Raw genomic sequence first — 27,097 nt, forward strand, 5'->3', positions numbered from 1 at the left:
GTTCTCCCCCCGTCCCACTCCCACCGTACCCCAAAACAACAATAATGCAAGAAAATAAAACTTTCATATCAAGTAGGTAAACCAACCGACAAAGAGAGAGATAAAGATGGAGAGAGACAGAGTGCTGGGGAGGGGCATTTATGTATAAAAGCTCCACAGCATCTATCACCAATATCATTATAATACAGGAAGTATTATGAAGCTGGCTAAGGCCCTGGGACTTGGTGGGTCTGTCTATTTTTCTTGCATGTTCAACATGATTCATGTTTTATTTGCAGGTACAAATGGAAGATATCACGCTTGATGGATACGTTGAACTTGTTTTGCCAACAATGATATAATATAGCAAATATCTCTTGGTCACCTGATGGGTGCATGCAATAGGGAAAATATATACCAATACTAAATGCAGTTGTCATGACTGATTACTATGACGTAAGATATACTCCTTGCAACTAAGCTAGTTTCTATTATTTAGCCATAACTATCAAAAAATGAAATTATGGATTAGCTTTTCATCGACTGCCTTATGAAAAGTATTAGAAATTATTTCCAAATATTCTAAGATCCTTTCCCTTTTTGCTCTAGAAACTCTTTATAATAGTAGTTTCTCATCCCATAATGGAAAACTACCTCATGAAATGGTGGCTTAAATCATATCCAATACCACTATAGCCTAGTAATAAATTCTTCTATTTCTCCGTCGGTCGTCCTCCCCAAATAGTCCTATCCAACGTTTTTGTTTTTCGTCCGTGTTTAGAGGTCGAATAAAAACTTTTTTGGAATAGTTAGGTTAAATGGAACAACTTTGAATAAAAAGAAAGGTCAAGTTATTTTTCGTTATTTCATAAGAGTAAGTTATTATAATGTTAAGTGTAGTAAATGAGTCAGAGAAAGATAAAAAAGTAAATCATTTATAATATACAATTCTTTCTGAAATATCCATCATCCTTTTTCACAAAAAAGTTTAATCCACATACCTAAAAAAGTGACTGGTTTTGAAAACAATAAAATAAATAGGTTAAAAACCTTTTATTCCTTGACCCGCAACCTTCAACATATATATGATTATAATCATGTGCTTTTATTCCTCATCATGGCTTAAGTTTTAGAGTTTTAACAAGGCCCTGGGCCTTTCTCACTGGGAAATTTCCTCTAGTGCCGACTTAACGAAACTTCTCAGCTGAGTCCAGGCACGACCGACATTCCACCACCTTCTTTTAGACCCTGGACCCGGTCCATTTCTTTTTTAATCCACGCTCCAATCGAGCATCCGCCGGCCCGGACCCTGGAATCTTTTCTCGGACCTACCAATCTTTCCGCTGTCGAACCGGATGTGGTCAGAACCTTCCCGGTTCTCCGGAATCAAAAACCCGACCCTCCAAGGGCACTCTGGGTAATAGGGGTAGTATCGGAATTCTACAAGCCAAAGCGTCCAGACCAGACCCGCAGAGCGATATAAAATGCTCGCTCGTTGGCCTCTCCGGCCCTCGATCGTCCCCGATCTTGGACTCGCCCCCAAATCTTTCTCTCCGCAATTGCCGAGGGCTCCGAAAGAAGGGGCTTCGTCTCTCTGGCAGTCAAAGGTCAGTTCTTTTTTCTTCTTCATGGATCCCTCTCCTACTCAGTTAGATTGCAATTTCTCGTTTCTTTTATTCGAATTCTTACTTCCAAACCAGGTTTTATACTGCTACAGCGAATCGTTCATAATAAACCCTAAGATCTGCCATCATTTGATCGATCATCGTTTTAATTTCGTTTCAGATCTGGTGGGAGAATGGGTTTTGCGTCGAGATCCGGGGCCAAGATGGTCTTTTTCTGGAGATTCAGGCTCTGGATCTTGTTGTCCTTACTGGTTCTCCCGTCCGGAGAAGGGTTTTACCTCCCTGGGAGCTACCCGCACAAGTACTTGGTGGGAGACACCCTGTCGGTGAAGGTGAACTCTCTCACCTCCATCGACACCGAGATCCCCTACGGCTACTACAGCCTCCCCTTCTGCAAGCCCCAAGAAGGCATCAAGGACAGCGCCGAGAACCTCGGCGAGCTCCTCATGGGGGACCGCATCGAGAACTCCCCCTACCGCTTCAAGATGTTCACCAACGAGTCCGACGTCCTCCTCTGCCGAGCCAATCCTTTGTCCACCCAAGATTTCAATCTCCTCAAGAAGAGGATTGATGAGATGTATCAGGTCAATCTGATTCTTGATAACCTCCCGGCGATCCGGTACACCAAGAAAGGTGAATACTTCCTCCGGTGGACTGGGTACCCGGTGGGGATCCGGGCCGGCGACACCTACTATGTGTTCAACCACCTAAGGCTCAAAGTCTTGGTGCACAAGTACGAGGAAACCAATGTGGCGAAGGTGATGGGCACCGGGGACGCCTCTGATGCGATCCCAAGCTTGGACAAGTCTGGTTCCGGCCCTGGATGGATGGTGGTAGGGTTTGAAGTCGTCCCTTGTAGTTTCCAGCATGACTCTGAGTCTATCAAGAATCTAAAGATGTACGATAAGTATCCGGCAAAGATTCAGTGCGATCCGACAACGGTGGGCATGGCGATTAAAGAAAACCAGCCTGTTGTTTTCACCTATGAGGTCTCGTTCGTGGAGAGTGATATCAAGTGGCCGTCTCGATGGGATGCTTACTTGAAGATGGAGGGAGCCAAGGTTCACTGGTTCTCGATCCTCAATTCGCTCATGGTCATTGCCTTCCTAGCTGGAATTGTTCTCGTTATCTTCTTGAGGACCGTCCGGAGGGATTTGACCCGATATGAGGAGCTTGACAAGGAGGCTCAGGCGCAGATGAACGAGGAACTCTCAGGATGGAAGCTTGTGGTAGGGGATGTTTTCAGGGCACCGAGCCATCCGCAATTGCTCTGTGTGATGGTGGGAGATGGAGTTCAGATTCTTGGCATGGCGGTGGTGACCATCTTGTTCGCCGCGCTAGGGTTCATGTCCCCTGCTTCTCGAGGTACTCTCATCACTGGTATGCTGTTCTTCTACATGGTTCTTGGAATTGTTGCTGGGTATGTTGCTGTTAGGATTTGGAAGACTATCAGATGTGGGGATCATTCTGGATGGGTTTCAGTTTCGTGGCGTGTTGCTTGCTTCTTTCCTGGTATTGCCTTCTTGATCCTGACCATGCTAAACTTCCTCTTGTGGGGTAGTCATAGCACGGGGGCCATCCCTCTCTCTCTGTTCATCGTGCTGCTCTTGCTTTGGTTCTGCATCTCGGTCCCTCTTACCCTCGTGGGTGGATTCCTCGGTGCCAAAGCTCCCCACATTGAGTACCCTGTGAGAACTAATCAGATCCCACGCGAGATTCCTCCACAGAAATACCCGTCATGGTTGTTGGTTCTGGGAGCTGGGACCCTGCCGTTTGGCACCCTTTTCATTGAACTCTTCTTCATAATGTCTAGCATTTGGATGGGTCGTGTCTACTATGTCTTCGGCTTTCTCTTTATTGTGTTGATTCTTCTTGTGGTTGTGTGTGCCGAGGTTTCACTGGTTCTCACTTACATGCATCTCTGTGTGGAGGATTGGAAGTGGTGGTGGAAAGCCTTCTTCTCATCGGGATCAGTGGCTATATATATTTTCTTATACTCGGTAAACTATCTTGTGTTTGATCTTAAGAGTTTGAGTGGGCCCGTATCTGCCACTCTCTACCTTGGTTACTCGCTCTTCATGGTTATTGCTATCATGCTTGCAACCGGCACCATTGGATTCATTTCTTCATTCTGGTTCGTGCATTATCTATTCTCCTCGGTGAAACTAGATTGAGCTACTTCCACTGTTCCACGACAAGGTGCTTTCTTTTCCCCAAGACTACGACTGGAGACGTGATGACAAAGTGAAAAATATGCTCTCCTTAAGAATAGGTTTATCAGTTTCTCTCATCTTTATTGGGCTGTTGTAGTTTTGGCACTCAGAAAAAAGAATATTAGATTTTTGCTCTTAGGATTCTTTATTTTTCATTATATCAGAGCATAGCTTTCACTTTATTCCGGACACTGTCAGATGCAATAGGATGTACTTGTCAAGCTTCTTTCCCTGTCGTTTGTTTTTAGCTTGTTAAGCTCTGAGTGTGGTCCTGTTTAGTGCACTTTGTATTGAGTGATAATTTGGGAATACCTGTTTCACATTTCTTATTTACCTGTTTTTATTTACTTGTTTGCACCGAGATACAAATTAGAAATTTAGGAGTTCTGTTTTGCAACCAAGACAATTAATGAAATCTATGTGCCAAGATTTTGGGTTTTCCTTTTCAATTTATTTCTTTCTTAATTTGCAAATGTGGTCTAATATTAAAGAAGTCTGCATGGAAAAATGATTCAGAAGTATGTGTTCTCTGCATCTAAAGTTTTTCAGTCCTTTCATTATGACTTGATACAATTAGAAAGTCATGAGTTATGTCAAGCTCTATAACACAGCAGATCACTAGCTTTTATGTAGAAGATTATTGTGTTACTTTCAGCCTCTATTACATTTGGAGAGAATTTTGTTTAATTGTTGTATCAAATAAGGAGCTGAAACCTCATTACTCCAAGGTGAATGTTGGGCGTTTAAGAGATGTGGTAGGCACTTTTGCTATTTTTGGAAGTTTTGCAACTCCGGATGCTTTTCTATCGGGTGCATGTTATTTCCTTTGATACTTCGATTTAATTATGGTGACCCATATGTGGGTGTGACTCAATGCATCAAATAGAAATATGATACCTGGCAAATAGGTCTTTAACTAATACCAAATAGGAACTTGGTTAACTAAGTTGCACCTATCCCTTGCCTTATATTTTTTCCCAGGATGAGCCGTGATTTTTTTTTTTTCCTAATTATGGATTTTAAGAGCTTAAAAGGAGTCATGATGTATCAACATTGTTTTTGGGCAAACCATATTTATGTTGTGATTTTGCATGCATTACTTGCAAGCATAGATGTATTACATATAAAACCCATAACATACAAAATTAGAAATTTACAATTGTAACATGTTTTTTTTTTAAATATTAGAACTTGTCTTTTATATTCGATGTCCTTTAAACTCTATATTTTTTCCAAAATCCAAACCAAGATGCTTCGGCAAAAACTCATACTTAAAATTACTAATTATTGAATTAGCAAACAAAAATAAGAATTCTAGAAGTGAAAATGTCCAAGCGTTGGCACAGGCCTCTCGTTAAACCAATAGCACTTTTGGAAGCCTTGAGCAGACGTTATCTTCTGTTGGTACATTAATCCTTTTTATTGGGACCGTGAACACCTTTTATGGAAGGTAGAGCACATATTACTTCCTATATTTTTTTTTTGATCAGGAGGTGCAAGCACAGTTTAAATTTTATTTGTAGTTGACCAGATCTTGAAGTACACTATGTTCTATACAAGAATTGAGTGCATATTAGGCCTTCTAATATGTGAGCAGGGTTCATCTCACTTGTATATATATGGAGATATTTATTGTTCCTTGGATTTGAATTGAACCATTGATAGATCCATAGTTTGGAGATTAGTCGATGGACCACTTTCCACCAGGATGAGCCAGCTGCCCTTTCATTTTGCTTTTGGTCCTGTGTTAAACACTCAGAGGTTTGAATCTTTTTGTTCCTTTTAAGTGCATTTGGATGAAGGAACATATATGTCTAGACTGTTGATAGAACCTATAAGAACACGAGTGATCGTTAGAGATAGTGAAAGAAAGACATTTGATCTTGTGAAGTTCAACTTCCGTTTTCAACCCATGAATAATATGAGTTTGAAGCTTTCTTCATAAATCCTAACACTTCTTTGTAGTGGTCCGTTTCATGCCCCATCTAATAGGAAAACATAAAGCTCGGAGCATGCAGCAGCCAATCATTCAGACCCATGATGGCCTGTTTTGGACTCATCGTACAATAGTTGGATCACGATGTTTTCCTCTATTCCCCGCTCCAATCCTGCCGCACGCTGATGGATGGGGTGGTATATCGGTCCTGCTTGTCATCCACGTGGCTCTGTATACTAACCAATCCAGGAGTGCCACAGGGTCCGATGCTCTGAGTGGGGAATAGAGTGATGCTTGGAGCAGCATTCATTATCAATAAGTTCAGGTGAGATCGAGCTTGGATGTTTAATAATTTTATGCGTGGTAGGTGCAAGTCTGATAAATGTTTTATGCGTGGTAGGTGCATGTCTGATGCCTCTAGTTCTAAGCGGCAGTGCTTGGTTGGGCATTTAAAACACCCGAAATGGCCTTGATACCCACGAGATAAACATTTTGAAAATTTCAATTCAGGCAGTAACTCGAAATAGATCCTTTTTATCACAAAATTAAATGTATTGATCTAAGTTGTAATTTGACGCAATCTGCATGACTTTGTTTTCTCGTACATGCATCTGTACATCTATGTTTAATATGACCTTAATTTATAGTTTAGTTTAACTAACTTGCTTTCTCATATGTATTTGGTCAATATTGGCAGTTTGGCATAGAGTTCTGAAGTCACGTCTGTATAACTTGGAACCCAGACTGGCTATTCTGCACATTTAGCATATCAAAAAATTGCGTGCATGCCCTGGAAATGACTAGAGAACTATTATAATTGGATGGATAATGTTTACAAATGGATGTAGCAGTGTTTTGGTTATGTACCAACGAAAAGGTATTTTTTATGCAAGTAATATTTGCACCTATAGAAAACAAAGACACGGAAGGACGATGATTCAGGTTTTTTTTCCCCCTTTTTCCCGACTAATGTGTGCGGTGGTGTTGTTTTTAGTTTCTATCTGTGGTTCTCCTAAAAATAAATATTAAAGCTTCCAACATCATCATGGAAATATTTAATATGCACTTGAAGTTTATTATATAAGTTGTTTTATTTAATCACAAAATTGAGTTGTGTTCTGCTGCGTAATTGGCGAGCAATTTCCATCTTTGATTAACTAATGAATGATACCTATTTTATAGGCTAATATAAATGTTTCATCTATTTTTTTTTTTTTTGGTAAGAATGTTTCATCTAAGTAATAATAGAGCCAGTTATACAATTGATGGATGAACTATTTCTACCATTATATTATTAAAGGATCTTCTGCCAGAGCCGTGATTCTTAGCTATTTGTAGTGACATACTGACATTGCTCTCTTTATTCCCATCTTATATAGCTAATAAATTATCCAAGAAGAAGCATCGGCCAAGAGATCAGTAAAGGACATGAAATATGAGTTTAGAGAGAGAGAATTAGATGGTGGTGGTGAACGAGATCAGCGCGCATATGACCAAGAAGAACGAAAACCTGATAGTACCGCTTAGCGTGCGCTTGGAGCTATGTTACTTTCAGTGTTATCTAGTCCTTGTCTTTGCCACCCATGATTAAAATATCACCGCGCCTAAAATCCATGATTTTGGTAACAATGATTCCCCTTTCCTGCTTATCGTTCCACATTACTCATTGTTTTTCCCATCTACGTCCTCTGTCAAGGTTACGTGAGAGGTCATAATCTATTTAAACTTGAGCTCAATTTTTTCTTTTCTATATTTTTCTAATATTCCCTATTGATTGCAAAAGTTTTCGTAATGGTGTGTGATAGGGGTTTGTTGATGATATGGATAAGTATGTTTTGGATGAATGAAGTGCTATTTTGATATTAAGCTACATATACTTTTTAGGTGTGGTCTTATTTCATATGTTCCCTCTTTTTCCTTATCTAATATTTCATTTATCTTATCCATTTTATTTTTTTGGTGGCTCCGTGGAACATGGAGGTGAGCATAGGAGTGATATGGTTGATGATATTATTCATATGCTCAAAATATTAACTTTAATTTTAAAATTGATATAGATTTATATGTTAATTCAAAAATGATGTTTTATTTTATGGATATTAAAGGAAATAAAGTATCTGCTGTTATTTATTTTTGATTATACTGGCTAATAGTAGCTTCATTTTGACTGACAAAATTTATTTTAGAGAAAACTCCCATATGATTATTTCAGGTTGATGGCTATTAATTTCCTTGTAATGGTAAATGAAGGTGGCAAAAAAGGTTTTTTATTAGGAGAAACCAACAAAACTGAAATGTTGGAGGAAAAAAATTCACTACAATTGATGAAGTAAAAACCATTGAATTATCTTCAAAGGGTGTTTGGTAGCTGGTATCATGTGATTGAATTAATAAATGGTTACCAAACAAGTACTCTAATATCAAAATTAAAAGTTTCTTTGTTATATAATTTTGTAATTTATTTTATTCATCTTATTTTTTTATATTTAATTATCTTATATTTGTAGTAAAATCCTAACTGGAGTTATTGGATGTGGGCATATTTTGAAGTACTTAGAAAAGGTTGTAAAAAATTCCATAATCGAGGCTTTCAAATATACTGCATGAGCATATATTACTTTTTCAAAGGTTGGATGGGCATATTACTTTTTCAAAAAATTATTTTCATTATTTATAAAAATAAAAATAAAAAATTCTATTGAGCATTATTTTTAAAAACAGAAAAATCATTTTTTTTTACCACTAACATCACCATCTGCACCATTGGCATTGCTGCGTTACCACTGTTAACACCCTCTTCACCACTACTTCCATCTTCTCTCAAGCCACTGCAATCATCGTGTCTGCCGCTGCTACTTCCACCATCCTCTTATCATGCTCTTACCTCCATCATTGCTGTCTTATTGCCATCACTCATTGTGCCGTCATAATATTACTTGTTCTCCTATCACCATTATTGTCATTGCCCAATGCTACCACACCATCGTGATTATTGTTGTTGATTAAAGCTTTCACTGCATTATTAGTGTCCTCGCTACTATGGCAGCCACCACTAAGATAATCGGGGCCATAATGTGATGCTACCATCATTTCCTCCTTAATCTAATGGTTATATTTTTAAAATAACTAACTATATCAAATATAAAAAAGAAAGTATGCCACGAGGTATCATAGTGGCCTGCTATGGAAGGATTATTGTGGCATCGTTATGGCGTGTAGTCTTTGTACTTGCGTATCGCATTGCCCTTGCTGCTGCTTATGAACGATTCGGTAACTCCTACCCCACAACTTTGAGGTCCTATAAAAACTTTCCGGAAGCAAAATTTGATTCGACTGTTACCTACTTTATTTTCTTGTTACCTACTTCGAAGACTTTTTTGCTAGCCTTCATCCCCTTTTTCCCTGCTTACATGATCTTCTTCTCCTTTTGTTTTCTCTGAGGGAAGGTGAAACATCACCACCAGCTTATTAAGTCAATGAAGGAACAATAACAAGATTCCCCTACGGTTAACAAATTCCAAGAAATTAAAACAAGCAGAAGGTGACACCAAGCCCGCACCCAAAAACGAAAACTTGGTAGTCCAATGGGGGTTATCGGCCCTCATTCGAGGCCCCATAAAGCCTGTCAAATGGCTCCCACCAATTGCTCCAGTTCCATGCTCAACGGAAGCTCGAGAATGGGGTCAGCAAAGTTCCATGCTGCAGAAAATTCAACAAGAGATTCACAGCAGCTTGGGATCCTTCCCTTCAGGAGTTTCATTTTTTAAAGGGCTGTCCGCATAAAATTTCTCCAAGAACCATCATCTCTAAAAGAGAAGAGACTTGTGGGATATAAAAGCTTAAAAGAATGGGGGGCCTAGCCTATTATAAAATCCCAGATATCAAGGTTATCTGATTCCTCCTCAGAGGTGATTTTTCCGACATTATTGAGGACTCTATGAAGGAAAGTTTCAATAATCATTAAACTTTTTTCTTCTGCATTAGATCCGGCACCAACCTATTCCCAACCGCCATCGTGGATGAAAGATTCAAACATTCCCTAAATGATGTTTCCCAGCCGCTACAACAACTATTGTCTGATGCATCAGGACAAGGCCATGCAGACAGGCAAGAAATGTAGGAAAATGGAAAATGTATCAGATAGTGGATACTTTGATGGATGTGGCTACCTTGGCTGTCATTGCAATTATAACATCAAAAATTAGCATTTTGCATGGGTTTTGAACGCAACTATCACAGTATGTGAAAAAGGACCTGTATAATTTTATGCATTAACTGAAAGAGACTAGAAGCTTAAAATATCCTGATCATTTCAAACATCAAGCGTTGATATGACTTGAGTTTTATTTTTCCAGGAAATATGGTTGAGTTTTCTTCACAAGGAGAAATATGAAAATTGACATAATACATTCCACTTGGAGACATCATAAGACTACTCGGAAGTACTCAAAGCATCTTAATTTCATACATTCTATAATTTTGGCCAAAAATACTTTTGCAATGATGATCCAAAGCTTCCATCAAATGGCAAGTCTTGTATCAGCCAAGCTATCAAGTTCCAACTTTTTGCTATGGAAATTGCAAATCTATCCTCTCATTCACAGTGCACAACTCCATCATATTCAAAAAGATGCACCAGCCAAAGTCACAGTGACAAATAACATTGAGAAAGAAAATCCAGAATATAATATCTGGATTAACAATGATGGGTTGCTCGTCAGTTGGCTCCTAGGAACTATGACAGAGGAGGTTTTAAGTCTGGTTGTTGGTTGCAATACTGCTCAAGAAATAAGGAGATGCCTTGAGGAACATTTCCTTGCTTACATCAAGGAAAAGAAAATGCAATTGAAGACATATTTAAAAATCAAGAGAGGCAATCAATCTTTAGAACATTACAAGAAAATAATGATTTTGTGATCGAAATTTATGGATACAATTTGTGACTGAATTTATGATCGATTATAAAAAAAAATTAATATAACGACTGAAAAATATCGGTTGCAAAATAATAATTCTACGATCAATTTTGCAACCGAAAAGCTGAATATAAAAATAAATTTATAAAATATTAATTTGTATAGATTTATAATCAAAAATTCGGTCGAAACCATTTTTAATTATTTAATTAGATTTTTAGATAATTTAGCGATTCATTTTTTGATTGCTAAATGGATTTATTATTTTGCAACTGAAAAATTAGTTCCAAGATTCTTTTTTTTAATTTCTATTAAAAATTTTGCAATTAAAAAATCGGTTGCAAATTTTTTGAGTTGTTTTTTATTCTCTAAACAAGTTTGCAACCAATTTTTCGATCTCAATTTTTTTTAATAATTTACAATCAAAAAATCGATCGTAAAATGTTTTAGTTATTTTTCTAATTTAAATATATTTACGATCTATTTTTTAGTTGTAAAATATTTAAATAATTTATGATCGAAATATCAATCGCAAAATTGTTGAATTACTTTTTAATCACTAAATAAGTTTGTGATTAATTTTTAGGTCATAAAATTTTATTAATACTGTGCAATCAAAAAATCGGTCACAATATATTTTAATTATTTTTTTAATTTAAATATGTTTGCGATTGATTTTTTTGTTTGTAAAATATTTAAAAAATTTTATGATAGAAAAATAGGTTGCTAATTTACCATCGAAATAAAAACTAATAACTTAAAAAATTTATGATTGATTTTTTGATTGCAAAATTTTAAAAAGATTTACAACCAAAAATTTGGTCACAAAAAATTTGAAAATTTTAAAATATAACTTAAAAACTTTGCTACTGAATTTTCAATCGCAAAATTTTAAAAAAATTTACAACCAAAAAAATGGTTGCTAATTTACCATTGGAATAAAAATTAATAGCTTAAAAAATTTACGATCGATATTTCAGTTACAAAATTTTAAAAAATTTTGCCACTGAAAATTCAATCACAAAAAAATTTAAAAATTTTAAAAAATAATATAAAAAATTTGTGACTGAATTCTTAGTTGCAAAATTTTAAAAATTAATATTTTGCAACGAAAAAATGGAGTGCAAAATTATTTATAGATAAAAAAATAATTCAAAAATTTTACAATCGATTTTTTGATTATAAATTTTTTTTAATATTTTATAACCAAAAAATTGATCGTAAATTATTTTAACTATTTTTTAATTTAATTATATTTATGATCAATTTTTTTATTATAAAATATTTAAAAAATTATGTTCAAAAAATTGATCACAAAATTATTAATTTTTTTTAATCACTAAATAGTTTGTGATTGATTTTTTGATCATAAAATTTTATTAATATTTTGATGCCAAAAAATTGATCGTAATATATTTTAATTATTTTTTAATTTAAACATATTTGCAATAAATTTTTTGATTGAAAAATATTAAAAAAATTTATGATCAAAAAATTGATTGCTAATTTACCATCAAAATAAAAATTAATAACATAAAAAATTTGCAACGATTTTTTGGTTGCAAAATTTTAAAAGATTTGCACCAAAATTTTGATCATAAAGAAATTTAAAAATTTTAAAAGATAATTTAAAAACTTTGCGATCGATTTTTTGGTTGTAAAATTTTAAAATCAAAAAATGGTCGCTAATTTACCATTTGAATAAAAATTAATAACTTAAAAAATTTGTGATTGATTTTTTGGTTGCGAAACTCAAAAAATTTTGCATCCAAAAATTTGATCATAAAAAATTTAAAAAATTTAAAAAATAATATAAAAACTTTTAGATCGAATTTTTGATTGTAAAATTTTAAAAAATTAATATTTTGTAATCTAAAAATCTATAGTAAAATTATTTATAGATAAAAAAATAATTTAAAAATTTTACGATCAATTTTTTTATTGTAATTTTTTTTAATATTTTACAATCAAAAAATCAAACAAATATATTTTACAATCGAATATAATATTTTTTTTATTTTTATCTGAATATGATATAATTTTAAAATTTAAAATCTATCTTCACTGTTCATTATCTAAATAATTATCGTTAGAATATCATCACAAAAGACAACCTCGATTCGGTAGCTCTAGCTAGGTCGATTAATAAAATTCAATTTCAATGGTCACGAACGATCGCACGAGGATCTAATAGATAGAGACCACTGATGGGTCTAAAAATTTATAATGATGATTTTAATGATATTTATGGCATGCTATCAAAATTTTACTTCAATCGAACTCATTATCATGGTCAATTTAGTACAAAATAATTTGGACCATTAAATAAAAAATGAGTGATCAAAAGGCCAAACAGTATCTGATTATAATATATTTTTTTGGATAAATGATCTTTGCTACTATCTTGATCATTTGTATAGTGATAATTGTAAAATTCAAACCGTGTATGTATGAATCATCGACATTAAGCAGATCTCATAAAATCATAAGTATAATTACTTAAAGACTTTAAGAATGAATATCAAAAGATATATAATTTTGGATCATTAATATACACATAGTTTGAATTTTATGATCACTACCGTACAAACGATCAAAGTAGTAGGAAAGATCATTTATTTAAAAAATTACCTCATAATCGGACGATATTTGGCCTTTTAATCACTCTTTTTCATTTAATGGTTCAAATCATCTCGTGCTAAATTGACTATGATAATAATGTCTGATTGAAATAAAATTTTGATATTATACTACAAATATCATCGAGATTTTTATTGTAAATTTTTAGATCCATCGATGATTTTTATCTATCAGATCATCATACGATCGTTCGTGATCGTCGAAATCAAATTTTATTGATCGATATAGCTAGGACTATTGAATCGAGGTGATCTTTTGTGACGATACTCTAACGATAATTTTTTAAATAATGAATGATGAAGATGGACTTTAAATTTTAAAATTATATCATATTTAGAAAAAAATAGAAAAAAATTATATTCGATTGCAAAATATATTTGTGATCAATTTTTTGATTGTAAAATATTAAAAAAAATTGTGATTGAAAAATTGATTGCAAAATTTTTGAATTATTTTTTATCTATAAGTAATTTTGTGATCAATTTTTTGATTGCAAAATATTAATTTTTTAAAATTTTACAATCAAAAATTCAATCGTAAAGTTTTTATATTATTTTTAAAATTTTTTAAGTTTTTTTGTGATCGAATTTTTGATTGCAAAATTTTAAAAATTTTGCAACGAAAAATTCGGTAGCAAAGCCCGCCTGTCCTATTCGGACCTCGTGTAGAGCATCCACAAAATATCACGAGTGGTCGGGCACCTGATCTCCATGCACGTCCACATTCTTCCTCTCCTTCCTTCCTCCGTCCTGCCACCACCAGAGCCGTCCTTCCTGCCACCATTGGAGCCCTCCTTCTTCTCCTTTCCTCCATCCCGCCACCATCGGAGCCCTCCCTCTCCTCCCTTCCTTCGTTGGTTCGTCCCGAGCTCCTTCGAGTGCTTCCCTCTCCTGACCCATCACCCCCCTTCCACGGTCCATCACTCGAATAGTTTAATGCTTGCTTATTTTGTGTTTTAGGATTGTGCTTTATTATGTTTTAAGGTTGTGCTTGAAGGTTAAGCTGATACAGTGCTAGCTTTTCCCCACATTTCAAGGTTAGTTATTGATATTAACTATGCTTTTTGTTTCTTTGATAGTTTTGTTAATAAATTATGTTTTATGGCTGATGATGAATACTCCAGTGAAGTTTTATGGCTGATTTATTATGATTTAATGTTTTAACTAGGATTAGCCAAATCCTTCAATGAAGTTTTAATGCATATGAACTGTTGTTATTAATGAATTTATATTTTATAATTATATATTAATTTAACTAATTAATTAGATATTTATTTTTATAAAATTTATATTGCATAGAATCATAGACCTATCTTTTGATTAATGTACATATTCTATAGTATCCGTATATTTATATATTTTTATATAGATGAGAGAATTATGTACATTGATCAATTGATTGTTCAGTTTGGACAGTTTGAGAATTACAATTAATTTTATAGGTAATTACAATAATCAAATGGTATGTTGAGAGTTTGGAAGAAATTTCGGATAGCATTTTCTTTTAGTTCTCTCTATAAATCTTCAGTCGTGTGGGGAGAATTAAAAAAAATATTATCAATTTTTTTTTGATTCCTGTTATATATAGTTTGATTACTGTAATTGACTTATAGAATTAATACAATTTCTGAATGAAAAAAGATCTAACTTTATCTATTAGATGATGATAGGATGCATTTATTATATAAGTTATTTTAAATGATAAAATAATTAGTTAGCAATTACTTTATATTTGTATATACAGAATCTATGGATAGTGTGCCATGGACCCTAAGCCCTAAAATCAAACTCTAAATCCTAAAATTCTAAATCATAAACCGTGAACCCTAAATTAACCCTGAACCCTAAACCCTAAATTAATCCTAAACCCTACACTCTAAATTAACCTTAAACCCTAAATTGAGTTCGGGTTATAAATTGTTTGTTGTGGTTTTAATTTCTTCTTTATATATTGGTGTCTTTATTGAAATTTTAGATACATGTAAAGTTTAATATGAATATTTGTTTAGATTACAGATATTTTAATATCATGTAATTGTATGATTGCATTTTGTTATGGTACAAAATATGAATATCTGTCATCATGGTAGTTGGATTATAATAGATTTTTATTGGGTCGAAAGAGATATACTAAATTTTTTTAAAAAAGGGTAAAAGAATTTATTTCTTTTGCTTGCCAACAACCATACTTTTTAAGCCATGGAAAAATTAAATGAGCTTGTTCAAAGTGCAAAAATCAAAAGTACTTAAGTCCCGATGGAGTGAAGGTTGATCTTTATAAAAAAAAATTTGTACCTAATTATTGGTATGGGACATCATATAGAGAGAGTGATCCCCGTGTGGATGGGATGTTTGATGTGCATTCAAGTACTTCTAATAGTGTACAATTGGGTAACGATGAATCTTTGGGTAACGATGTACATCAGAAAATTTAAACATGCATGTGACGGTCTTGCTGCTATTAAGCAACTTTTGGAAGATGTTGATAAAGTTTTTTAGCTATCAAAAGTTGTGGGATCTCGATATCAAGCATATAATTTAGCTGTTCTCTCCAAACCACCACATCCAGATTTCAGTCAATACATTATAGGCCTACAAATCTTTGGACAACAACTTGTTTTGACAGGGGAAGAGGAAAAAGCAAAGACCCCTAACTATGCTCGGGCTTTCTTTGTGCAAAGAGGACAAGGTGGTCGTGGAAGAAACGGAGGACGTCATTTTAATTCCAAAGGAAGAGGCTTTGTTTAAGCTGAAAATTTTAATAACCGGGGAAGTGCTTTAAATAAAAGCATCAACAACAACCATTCTGGACCTGAACAGAATTTTCAAAGAAAAAAATTTTCAGGACCTGAACCTCTTTCTCAAGGGAAAGTCTCTTGCCAAATTTGTGACACATCTGGAGATACTGCTTTAAAGTATTGGCATGGGTCTGATCATGCACATCAAAGTGAGGATTTGCCTCAAGCCTTTGCAGCATTATCCTTACCTGATAAAGATCCAAATATTTATGCTGATACTCGTGCAACTGCTCATATGACTTCAAAAGCAGGTAATCTTCATACTATTTCTCCATACAAAGCCAATATGATAGTTTATACTGGTGATGGCACTTCTCTTCCTATAACACATGTTGGATCTTTCTCTATTGGATCTGTTGAGCTTAATAATGTGCTTGTGGCACCTGAGTTAAAGAAAAATTTACTCTCTGTTAGCCAATTTACTGAAGAAAATGCATGTATCTTTGAATTCTCACCATCTGATTTTGTTATAAAGGATCCAGTAACACAACAAATACTAGCTAAAGGGACCAAAAAGGAGAAACTCTATACATTAGATGCAGAAGTGGAATCAATGCTTATGATATTTATAAGTAGAAAAGTTGAGAACTTTATCTGGCATCCACGTTTGGGACATCCACATTCTCTATTGTAGAGACTCTTGCTTCCAAGGAAAAGATACAAATTTTCTCTTGGACTAAGCCATCTCGGTTGTGTTCTAGTTGTCAAATGAGAAAAAGCTGAAAACTTTCTCTCTCGTAATAATGAAAGAGTAGAATTTATTTTTCAAAAGATTCATTGTGATTTATGGGTCCCCTCCTCTGTTCTTTCTATTCAATATTTTTTATATCATGCTATTTTTGTGGATGACTACGGCAGATTCACTTAGTTTTATCCTCTCAAAAAGAAATCTGATTTTTTCAACTGCTTCCTGAAATTTCAGAGAATGATAGAAAATCAATTTGACAAGACTACTAAAATTTTTCAATGTGATGTTGGTGGTGAGTTCACTAACAAGTCTTTCCTCGATCATTTAGCTCAATGTGGGATTATTCAACATATATCTTATCCAAACACTCCAAAGCAAAATAAGGTGGCTGAGAGGAAGCACCATCATATTGTAGAAACAGGGCTCATAATGTTAATTCATGCTAATATGCCATCTCGATACTGGGTGGAAAGTTTTTCAACTGCTACCTATCTTATCAACAAGTTGCCTACACCGACACTTAATTTAGATATACCTTTTAATTGGTTGTTCGACAAAAGTCCAGATTACTCTTTCCTAAGGGTCTTTGGGTGCCAGTGTCTTCCTTATCTCAGGAATTATACATCTGATAAACTACAACCCAGATCCACTTCACAAAGGTTATCGTTGTTTGCATCCACCAACACAGAGAGTATATGTAGCTCGTCATATTGTATTTGATGAGCATTTCTTATCATATTCTGATCTCCATAATTTATCTAAAAGTGTTGATACACGGGGAGTTAGTTAACAACATATCCCGATTCTGATGAGTGGATCCGAATGCGTGCTCAGCTGCAACCTTTTTCCTCCTATGACATGGTTACTAAGGATGTGCCTCCATTGGTGTTCACCACAACATCTTCTTCTACTGTTATGTTTTGCTCTAATATCTAAGCATCTCCAATATGCCATGATGGTGTGACTACGATAAATCTCCATCAATCTCAATAGCTTCGCCGACTATAGGACCTGAGGTTGAAAATGAGACTATAGCACCTGAAGCCATGGATGGGACTGCTCATTCTACTTCCGATTCCTTTATGGATGACACGATCTCTTCCAACTGCATCTTCTCCTCCTACATCTCAACCTTTGGGTGTGCCACCACCTATTCACAATTCAACCACCATTTCTACTTATCCTATGCAGATCCAAACATGGACTGGTTCCAACTAAATTTCATCGTTCTGCTCAGGTATTATTAAATTCTCCTTCATCTCCACAATTTTCCGCTTTAGACACTGCTGAACCCAAGCTATTCACAAGGCACTTCAAATACCACATTGGAACGATGCTATGAAAGTCGAAATAGATGCTTTGAAACACAATCACACTTGGGAACTTGTACCACGTCCAAGTAATGCTAATGTAGTGGGTTCCAAATGGGTTTTTAAAACAAAACTCAACTCTGATGGGTCCATTGAGACGTTTAAAGCAAGATTAGTTGTGTTGGGATATACCGACCGACGATCGACGGACGACTTCGATGGATGACCCCGACGGACGACTCCGATGAATGACCCCGACGGACGACTCCGACAGACGACCCCGATCGTCTCCGACGGACGACTCCGACGGACGACCGACGGATGACCCCGACGGACGACTCCGACGAACGACTCCGACGGACGACCCCGACCGTCCCCGACGGACGACTCCGACGGACGACCGACGGACAACTCCGACGGACGACTCCGACGGACGACCCCGACTGACGATCAATGGACGACTCCAACGGACGACCCCGACCGTCCCCGACGGACGACTCCGACGGACGACTCCGACGGACCGATCCCGACGGACGACTCCGACGGACCACCCCGACCGTCCCCGACGGATGACTCCGACGGACGACCGACGGACGACTCCGACAGACCGATCCCGACGGACGACTCCGACGGACGACCGACCGACGATCGACGGACGACTCCGACGGACGACTCCGACGGACGATCCCGACTGACGATCGACGGACGACTCCGACGGACGATCCCGACGGACGACTCCGACGGACGACCCCGACCGTCCCCGACGGACGACTCCGACGGACGACTCCGACGGACCGATCCCGACGGACGACTCCGACGGACCGATCCCGACGGACGACTCCGACGGACCGATCCCGACGGACGACTCCGACAGATCGATCCCGACGGACGACTCCGACGGACGACCCCGACCGACGATCGACGGACGACTCCGACGGACGACCCCGACGGACGACCCCAATCGATCCCGACCGACGATCGACGGACGACCCCGCTCACGCCGACTTATAATCGGACATACCCGACCGACCGACCGACCGACCGACCGATCGTCGGATGACATTATCGACCGATTAACGACTCTCTATCGACTGAGGATATGTCGGTCGGGCAGACCTTTTTCGCTCTCCCGACCGACTGCACTAGGGAGTCCGATGGCCGACTCTCGCAACATGCCCAACTGACCATCGGAGGGGTCCGAATCTCCACCCGATGCCACTCAGCTGGCCACCGACCTAAGGTCGATCGACTCCTCCGATCGCCGTACTACTGCCAGAGACTGTCAGCCCTGACAGCAGCATGCGGCACTGCCGCCTAAGGGCATTATCCCGTCTAGGACATTGTCAACCCTAGTGATTTGACAGTCCCACGGCGATGTGACACTTTCACGGTGACTCTGACAGTCTACAGTGAGTTGATAATTTCTCAATTGTCTGCGCCATTAATGACGGCGCCATACTACGCTCCACTATATATATCGGGGAAGGCTACAGTGCTAGAGGCCCTTGGAAAAATACACAGGCTCGCCCCCTCACCCTCTCGTTGAGTTCTTTACTTTCTTCTCACTGTTGCCTAGTCTCCTCTCTGACTTGACCGTCGGAGGGTCCCCGTCGGAGCTGCCTCCGATCAGCGTGGACTTTCTTTTGCAGGCGCTCGTTTCCGACGATCAGGCGACGAGGGGATTGGCCGCAACAGATTGGCGCGCCAGGTAGGGGGTAGTAGCCACTAATGACAGAGACAAGAACTCAACGATCGAGAGTCACCGGATCGGCGAGGGGCTCTTCCCGTCGGGAAGAGGCCTCCCCTCCACCCTCCACGACGGAACCCAGCTCTCCGCACCCCGCGGTGACCACGAAAGTGCAGATCGTGGCAATCGTACGGCAGATGACCGTGCTGACGGACGCGGTCAAAAGCCTCCAGCAACAACCGGCATGGCTGCCACCATCACCGGCCGGGCAACCGACGGCACGTCCGATGCCCTTCAGGAGCAGCCGTCGACGCCCGCGTCGATCTCCGTCGCCTCCGCGCGAGCGCCTGCCACAGCGCTCCCACGGAGAGGAGGAGGGGCGGCTGCGGCGCGATGCCCGTCGGTCCCAGCAGCCTTCTCCCTCCCCGCTGGAACGAGCGAGGAAGGAGAAGCGACCGCGAACGCCGTCCGCCTCACTCTCGAAATCTTTCGGATACTCCACTCTTGGGGTCTCCCAGCACCGACGGACGGACGACTACGAACGTAGGTTCGAGAAAATCGACCGTCAGCTTGCACAGTTGCAGGTGGACGGGCAGAAGTTTTCAAACGACGTCGACTTTCAGACTGCTCAACCTCTCTCCCGACTCATTCTCGATGAACCGATCTCCAGTCGGTTCAAGATGCCGCATGTGGAGCCCTACGACGGCTCCACCGACCCAATCGACCACCTGGAGAGCTACTAGGCTCTCATGACAATTCAGGGGGCAACCGATGCTCTTCTTTGCATCGGCTTCTCCGCCACACTCTGCAAAACTGCCAGGGCCTGGTACTCCAGTCTCCATTCGGAAAGTATCCACTTCTTCGGACAGCTCGAACATTCCTTCGTAGTCCATTTTAGCACCAGTCGGAAGCCGCCACGAACCTCGGACAGTCTTTTCTCCCTCAAGCAGAGAGAAAATGAGACTCTACGACACTTTGTGATGCGATTCAACGCGGCCGCGCTTGAGGTTCGGGACCTCAACGAAGACGTGGCTATCTCGGCCATGAAAAGGGGGCTAAGGGGGTCCCGTTTCACATACTCCTTGGACAAGACCCTCCCCCGGACATACGTCGAACCGCTGGAGCGCGCGTACAAGTACATGCGCGCAGATGAAGGAGCTTCCGACCGGCGCCTGACTTAAGGCACGAGCCGAAAGAAAAAAATGGAAGAAAGGTCGGGCCCATGCTGAACCCAGCAGGCCCTCCACCGATAGACGGGTCTTGCCCCGACGACGGAGTCCGAGACCGACACATCGCAGGTATGACTCCTACACCCCTCTCCCCGCTCCTTGTGCACAGATCCTGATAGAGATCGAAGGAGCGGAGAATCTACGACGACCTCGGCCTCTGAAGGCAAAAGGCCCCGACCAACACGGCCGATCGTCGATCGCCGAATCAACGGCTCGATCATCGATCGCCAAACCGACGGCCTCGGCCTCTGAAGGCAAAAGGCCCCGACCAACACGGCCGATCGTCGATCATCGAATCAATGGCTCGATCATCGATCACCGAACCGACGGCCTCAGCCTCTGAAGGCAAAAGGCCCCGACCAACATGACTCGATCATCGATCGCCGAATCAATGGCTCGATCATCGATCGCCGAAATCGACGGCCTCAGCCTCTGAAGGCAAAAGGCCCCGACCAACATGGCTTGATTGCCGATCGCCGAATCTACGACTCCGTCATCGGCCTGATCGTCGAATCGCCGAACCAACGGCTCAATCTACATCTCGATCGTCGAGGACACATCAGATTCTACGATGGAGATCGAAGGGGCAGAATATCTACGATGGCCCCCACCTCTGAAGGCAAAGGGCTTCGACTAATGCGGCTGGCTAACTTGCCGACTTAGCTTCGACTAAGAAGGGCAAAATGCCAAGACGACCGCAGTCGCATTCGCGACATACCGATCTGGTCACGATCGGTCGAAGGATATTCGGCTTGCCACTGTTTATCATACATCCCGACGCATACATCCGACCAAGGGATGGACAATGGATATTCGACTTGCCATCGTTATCCTATCCGAATACGTCGGACGCTACTCGACTATCAGATTCTGCGGAATGATCATGTCGACGAGCAACGTTCGGAGGTTGGCCGACCTCCGACCCGACTTGCATGCTCGACCTACAGTCGGGACGGTCGATATTGGATCGTTCGTTGATGTGATCGCCAGAGTCGGGGCAAGACGAGACAGAAAACCACTCCTTTCGTCCGAAGCCGTCGCCCACGTGTTCATGCGAGCCAACACGACATCGGACTCAGGAGTGGGGGGAGGCAACTGTTGGGATATACCGACCGACGATCGACGGACGACTCCGACGGATGACCCCGACGGACGACTCCGACGGATGACCCCGACGGACGACTCCGACGGACGACCCCGATCGTCCCCGACGGATGACTCCGACGGACGATCGACGGACGACCCCGACGGACGACTCCGACGGACGACCCCGACCGACGATCGACGGACGACCCCGACCGTCCCCGACGGACGACTCCGACGGATGACCCCGACCGTCCCCGACGAACGACTCCGACGGACGACCGACGGACGACTCCGACGGACCGATCCCGACGGACGACTCTGACGAACTATCCCGACCGTCCCCGACGGATGACTCCGACGGACGACCGACGGACGACTCCGACAGACCGATCCCGACGGACGACCCCGACCGACGATCGACGGACGACTCCGACGGACGACCCCGACTGACGATTGACGGACGACCCCGACTGACGATCGACGGACGACCCCGACGGACGACCCCAACAGTCCCCGACGGACGTCCCCGACGGAAACCCCGACCGTCCCCGACGGACGACTCCGACGGATGACTCCGACAGACCGATCCCGACGGACGACCCCGACCGACGATCGACGGACGACTCCGACGGACGACCCCGACGGACGACTCCGACGGACGACCCCAACCAACCCCGACCGACGATCGACGGACGACTCCGACGGACAACCCCGCTCACGCCGACTTATAATCGGACATACCCGACCGACCGATCGATCGTCGGACGACATTATCGACCGATTAACGGCTCTCTACCGACTGAGGATATGTCGGTCGGGCAGACCTTTTTCGCTCTCCCGACCGACTGCACCAGGGTGTCCGATGGCCGACTCTCGCAACATGCCCAACTGACCGTCAGAGGGGTCCGAATCTCCACCCGACGCCACTCAGCTGGCCACCGACCTAAGGTCGGTCGACTCCTCCGATCGCCGTACTGCTGCCAGAGACTGTCAGCCCTGACAGCAGCATGCGGCACTGCCGCCTAAGGGCATTATCCCGTCTAGGGCATTGTCAACCCTAGTGATTTAACAGTCCCACGGCGACGTGACACTTTCACGGTGACTCTGACAGTCTACAGTGAGTTGACAATTCCTCAATTGTCGCGCCATTAATGACGGCGCCATACTACGCTCCACTATATATATCGGGGAAGGCTATAGTGCTAGAGGCCCTTGGAAAAATACACAGGCTCGCCCCCTCACCCTCTCGTTGAGTTCTTTACTTTCTTCTCACTGTTGCCTAGTCTCCTCTCTGACTTTACCGTCGGAGGATCCCCGTCGGAGCTACCTCCGGTCAGCGTGGACTTTCTTTTGCAGGCACTTGTTCCCGGCGACCAGGCGACGAGGGGATTGACCGCAACAAGTTGCTAAATTTTTTTTTCAAATTCTTGGGATTAATTTTGACGAGACTTTTAATCCGATTCTCAAGCCTACTACTCTCCGCTTGGTGCTTGCTTTCTCTATCATGTTTTTTTGGCCTACTCGGCAACTTGATGTTAAAAATATATTTTTATATTGGTATCTCAAAAAAGCTGTGTATATGGCACAACCCCCTTGGTTTCTTAATTTACAACACCTAGATTATGTTGCCTCAATCGTGCCATCTATGGTCTTCTACAAGTACCTCATGCTTGGTTTGATCGGTTTACCATCCATCTATTGTAGATGTGCTTTAGTTGTAGTAGAGCTGATTTAACTTTGTTTGTGCTTCATTCTTCACAAGGCACTGCTATTTTATCATTGTATGTGGATGATATTGTTCTTGCAACTAGTAACGAGCTTCTCTTAAAAGAAATTATTTCTAATCTCAACATGCAGTTTGCGATCAAGGACTTAGGTTCCCTTCGCTACTTCCTAGGCCTTGAAATCACACCTTTTTCAAGTGGCATCTTTCTCTCTCAAACAAAAAATATGTATGGGATCTTTTAGTTTGCACATCCATGTTAGAGGCGGCGTCTATGTCCACTCTACTTGCAGTCAAGAAAAAATTCAAGCCTCTACTGATCATGAGCTTGTTGATGCCACAGCCTATAGAAGTATTGTTAGTGCATTACAATATTTGATAGTTACTCGCATTGATATTACTCATGCTGTCAATTGCATTTGCCAATTCATGCACACACCCACTATGGCACATCTTCGTCAAGTTAAACGGATTCTTTGCTATATCAAAAGCACTACGGATCATGGGATTCATTTTTTGTCTCAAAGTCTTCTCTCTTTGTTTGCCTTTTGTGATGCCGATTGGATAGGATGCCCTCTTACACATCGGAGTACTATTGAATATTGCATTTTCTTATATGCAAATTGTATTTCTTGGGCCTCAAAGAAACAATCCACAGTTGTTCGCTCGACTGCTAAAGCTGAATATCGATCAATGGCGTCTACCATAGTAGAACTTATTTGGATCACTTATTTATTGCGTGACATTGGTCTCTCTCTTCCTCATCCTCAACTCTTTTGTGACAATATGAGTGCCCTTTACATGACTATTAATCCGGTGTTTCATACTCGTACAAAACATATCGAGTTAGATTATCACTTTATTCGTGAGACGGTTGCCATTGGCACCCTAGTTACTCGATTTATTCTTAGTTTAGCTCAGATTGCAGACATCCTCACAAGCCACTAATGAAACAATAATTTCAGGCTCTTCGTTACAAGCTGAGAGTTCATCACTGTCTCCTCTCAAACCTGAGGGAGAGTGATAAAGCTGAAATTATGGAGGAATTATCTCAACAGCTCAAGCAAGGCTGAAATTATTATGGCTAGCTCAAGCAAGATTGAAATTATGAAGAAATTACCTTATGACAGCTCAAGCAAGGATGATAACTCAAGAAAGAATACTAATCACTTTCAATCGCAATCAATTACGTGATCCTTACCTAAAGTTTTGAGGTAGATTTCATTTTGATCACATTCCAACTTGTATTTCTATTCCTTTTCTTATGTAAAATTCTACTGTCTGTATAGAGCTTTGTACAAAAATTATAACACAGATAAATAAAAAAAATATATATTTTTTATATTATTTTATATTTTTTTACAGTTTAAATGGAAGTCGTTTATTTTTATTTTTATTTTCAGACCCCAAGTACTACCAACCAAATATCCCTTCAAAGTAATAGTCCTGATGGCGATAGCACGACAAAATACTGAATTAAAGAAATCAATAAGAAACGCCACCTGAGAGGTCAATATGAAGATGGAGAGAGGCTACGCGGAAGGAAAAGAGGATGGTACACTGTACTGCATCGCCAGCCCACAGGGATGGAACCATGTTGGGAGATGATCGTCTCGACCCACACCCACTAATATGCCTCAACCCACACCCGCCGGGCGAAATTCTTGTTGCACCGCATGTGGTGATTGGCGCGGAGCCAAACCCCCCAGCCCGGCGGTGACCAATCACCACGTGCGATGCTGAATTTCTGCACCACGCGCGGTGCACAAAGAATCGCTCCACCCGCTAATTAATATGCGACCTGACACTCAAACGAGGAACAACCATCCAGGAGGCTGAGCTGGTTCGAACAGCCTTACGTCCGCAACCAGAAAACCAGCGGGCCAGGTTAAGGTTCCTGGACCTTGGACTGGGCTCGAGCCCAAATAACTTAATTTCGGGCCATTTCCAGGCTGGGAATTCAGGAAGAAACAAAGAATGGTGTCCATGTGGAGCCCAGCCAACCAAACGACGTACCGTGAATCAGGTACGGGCCTACCTCCAGAGTGTTCCGGACTCTTGCCTAGGGTTTAAATTTCGGGCTTGTTTCCAGACTATGCCGGACATCTCTGGTATAGGCAATGCCAGTTTGGAATAGCCTTGGGATTTTTTAAATTTATAAAATCCCCAGACTGCCATACTGCCATCTAACACAATCATCAGGAATTTTTACAATAATACTAATGACTGTTGAAGCTTTTTATTTTTGAAACTCAATTTTAGAGTTAGCAGCATCAATGTTCAATGGAATATACTTTTACAACATATTCGCGCAAATATTAGAAAAATCATGTTAAGTTGCATGTCAGCCACTTCCATTTTTATCTCAAAGCGATCCTTGTTTCTCCAAACCATCCAGCATTTTTTATGTTGACAAGCATCATTTTTTTTCCTCAAAAAAAAAAAAAAAAAAAAAGGGGTTTTCACACGCTCTCATATACTATGTAATAAAAAATTTATGTTGCCTCCGCCACTCTCTAAGGTGATATTAAATTTGAAAAAGCTTTAGACGACATAAGCCATTAGCAGATCGCACCGATGGCGATGGACCCGGAAATCTCTCTATGTTCCAGTTGGTGCGTTGGCCCGCTTGTTAGAGCTTTCGTTGGCCGTGCAGCACCCATGACTCCATCAAACATGGTTGAGAGGGACTTTTTGTTTTTTCTTTCCCCTCCTCTAATGACAAGGGAGGCTGGAAAGAAACACCCGAATTTTATTGATGAGAAAGGCTAGGTGGCCAAGAAATTCTCGTTCGTCTCCGACTTAAAAACTAAGAACAACGTAGCCTGCTCTATGATCATTCAAACTACCGCTTCTCATTTGTCCAAGTGATCCAGTATTGAATTTTCCAATATCGGGTCGCAAATACGTTTTAATCATTTAATTTTCCAAATATCTTTATCTGATGTGATTGACATAGAGGTGAATCCACAATATTTAATTATTTTTTCCTTAAAACAATATGACGTACATGCCAACTCACTCGCCACTTTAGAACTGTTTCCTAAGGTCCCTGCGAGCTTTCACATTTCCTTCTTGCTGATACGATGCAACAGATTGCCTCAATCCTCACGCCCCAAGATAATTGGTCGGATCAGTTTTCTTGGATCCAACTTTGCTTGTCAGGATCTCCTTATCCGATATCCCATCTCACAAGTTAGATTTCACCCTGCATTAACTTCAGATGTGTATGGAGTCTTAAAATTCCACCCTGCATTAAAATATTTTG

General features: G+C 40.3%; 1 protein-coding gene across 1 annotated transcript; it reads left to right on the top strand.

Annotated features, from left to right (window-relative positions):
* Positions 1-1,445: 1,445 nt before the first annotated feature.
* Positions 1,446-4,266, top strand: LOC105060239 (transmembrane 9 superfamily member 11). The gene is made up of 2 exons (XM_010943851.4): positions 1,446-1,586; positions 1,765-4,266. Exon 2 carries the CDS (start codon positions 1,778-1,780, stop codon positions 3,776-3,778), a length of 2,001 nt encoding a protein of 666 aa, XP_010942153.1. The 5' UTR covers positions 1,446-1,586; positions 1,765-1,777; the 3' UTR covers positions 3,779-4,266.
* The last annotated feature ends 22,831 nt before the right edge of the window (positions 4,267-27,097 follow it).

This window comes from Elaeis guineensis, chromosome 1 (genome assembly GCF_000442705.2).
Source record: "Elaeis guineensis isolate ETL-2024a chromosome 1, EG11, whole genome shotgun sequence".
Classification (NCBI taxonomy): domain Eukaryota; kingdom Viridiplantae; phylum Streptophyta; class Magnoliopsida; order Arecales; family Arecaceae; genus Elaeis; species Elaeis guineensis.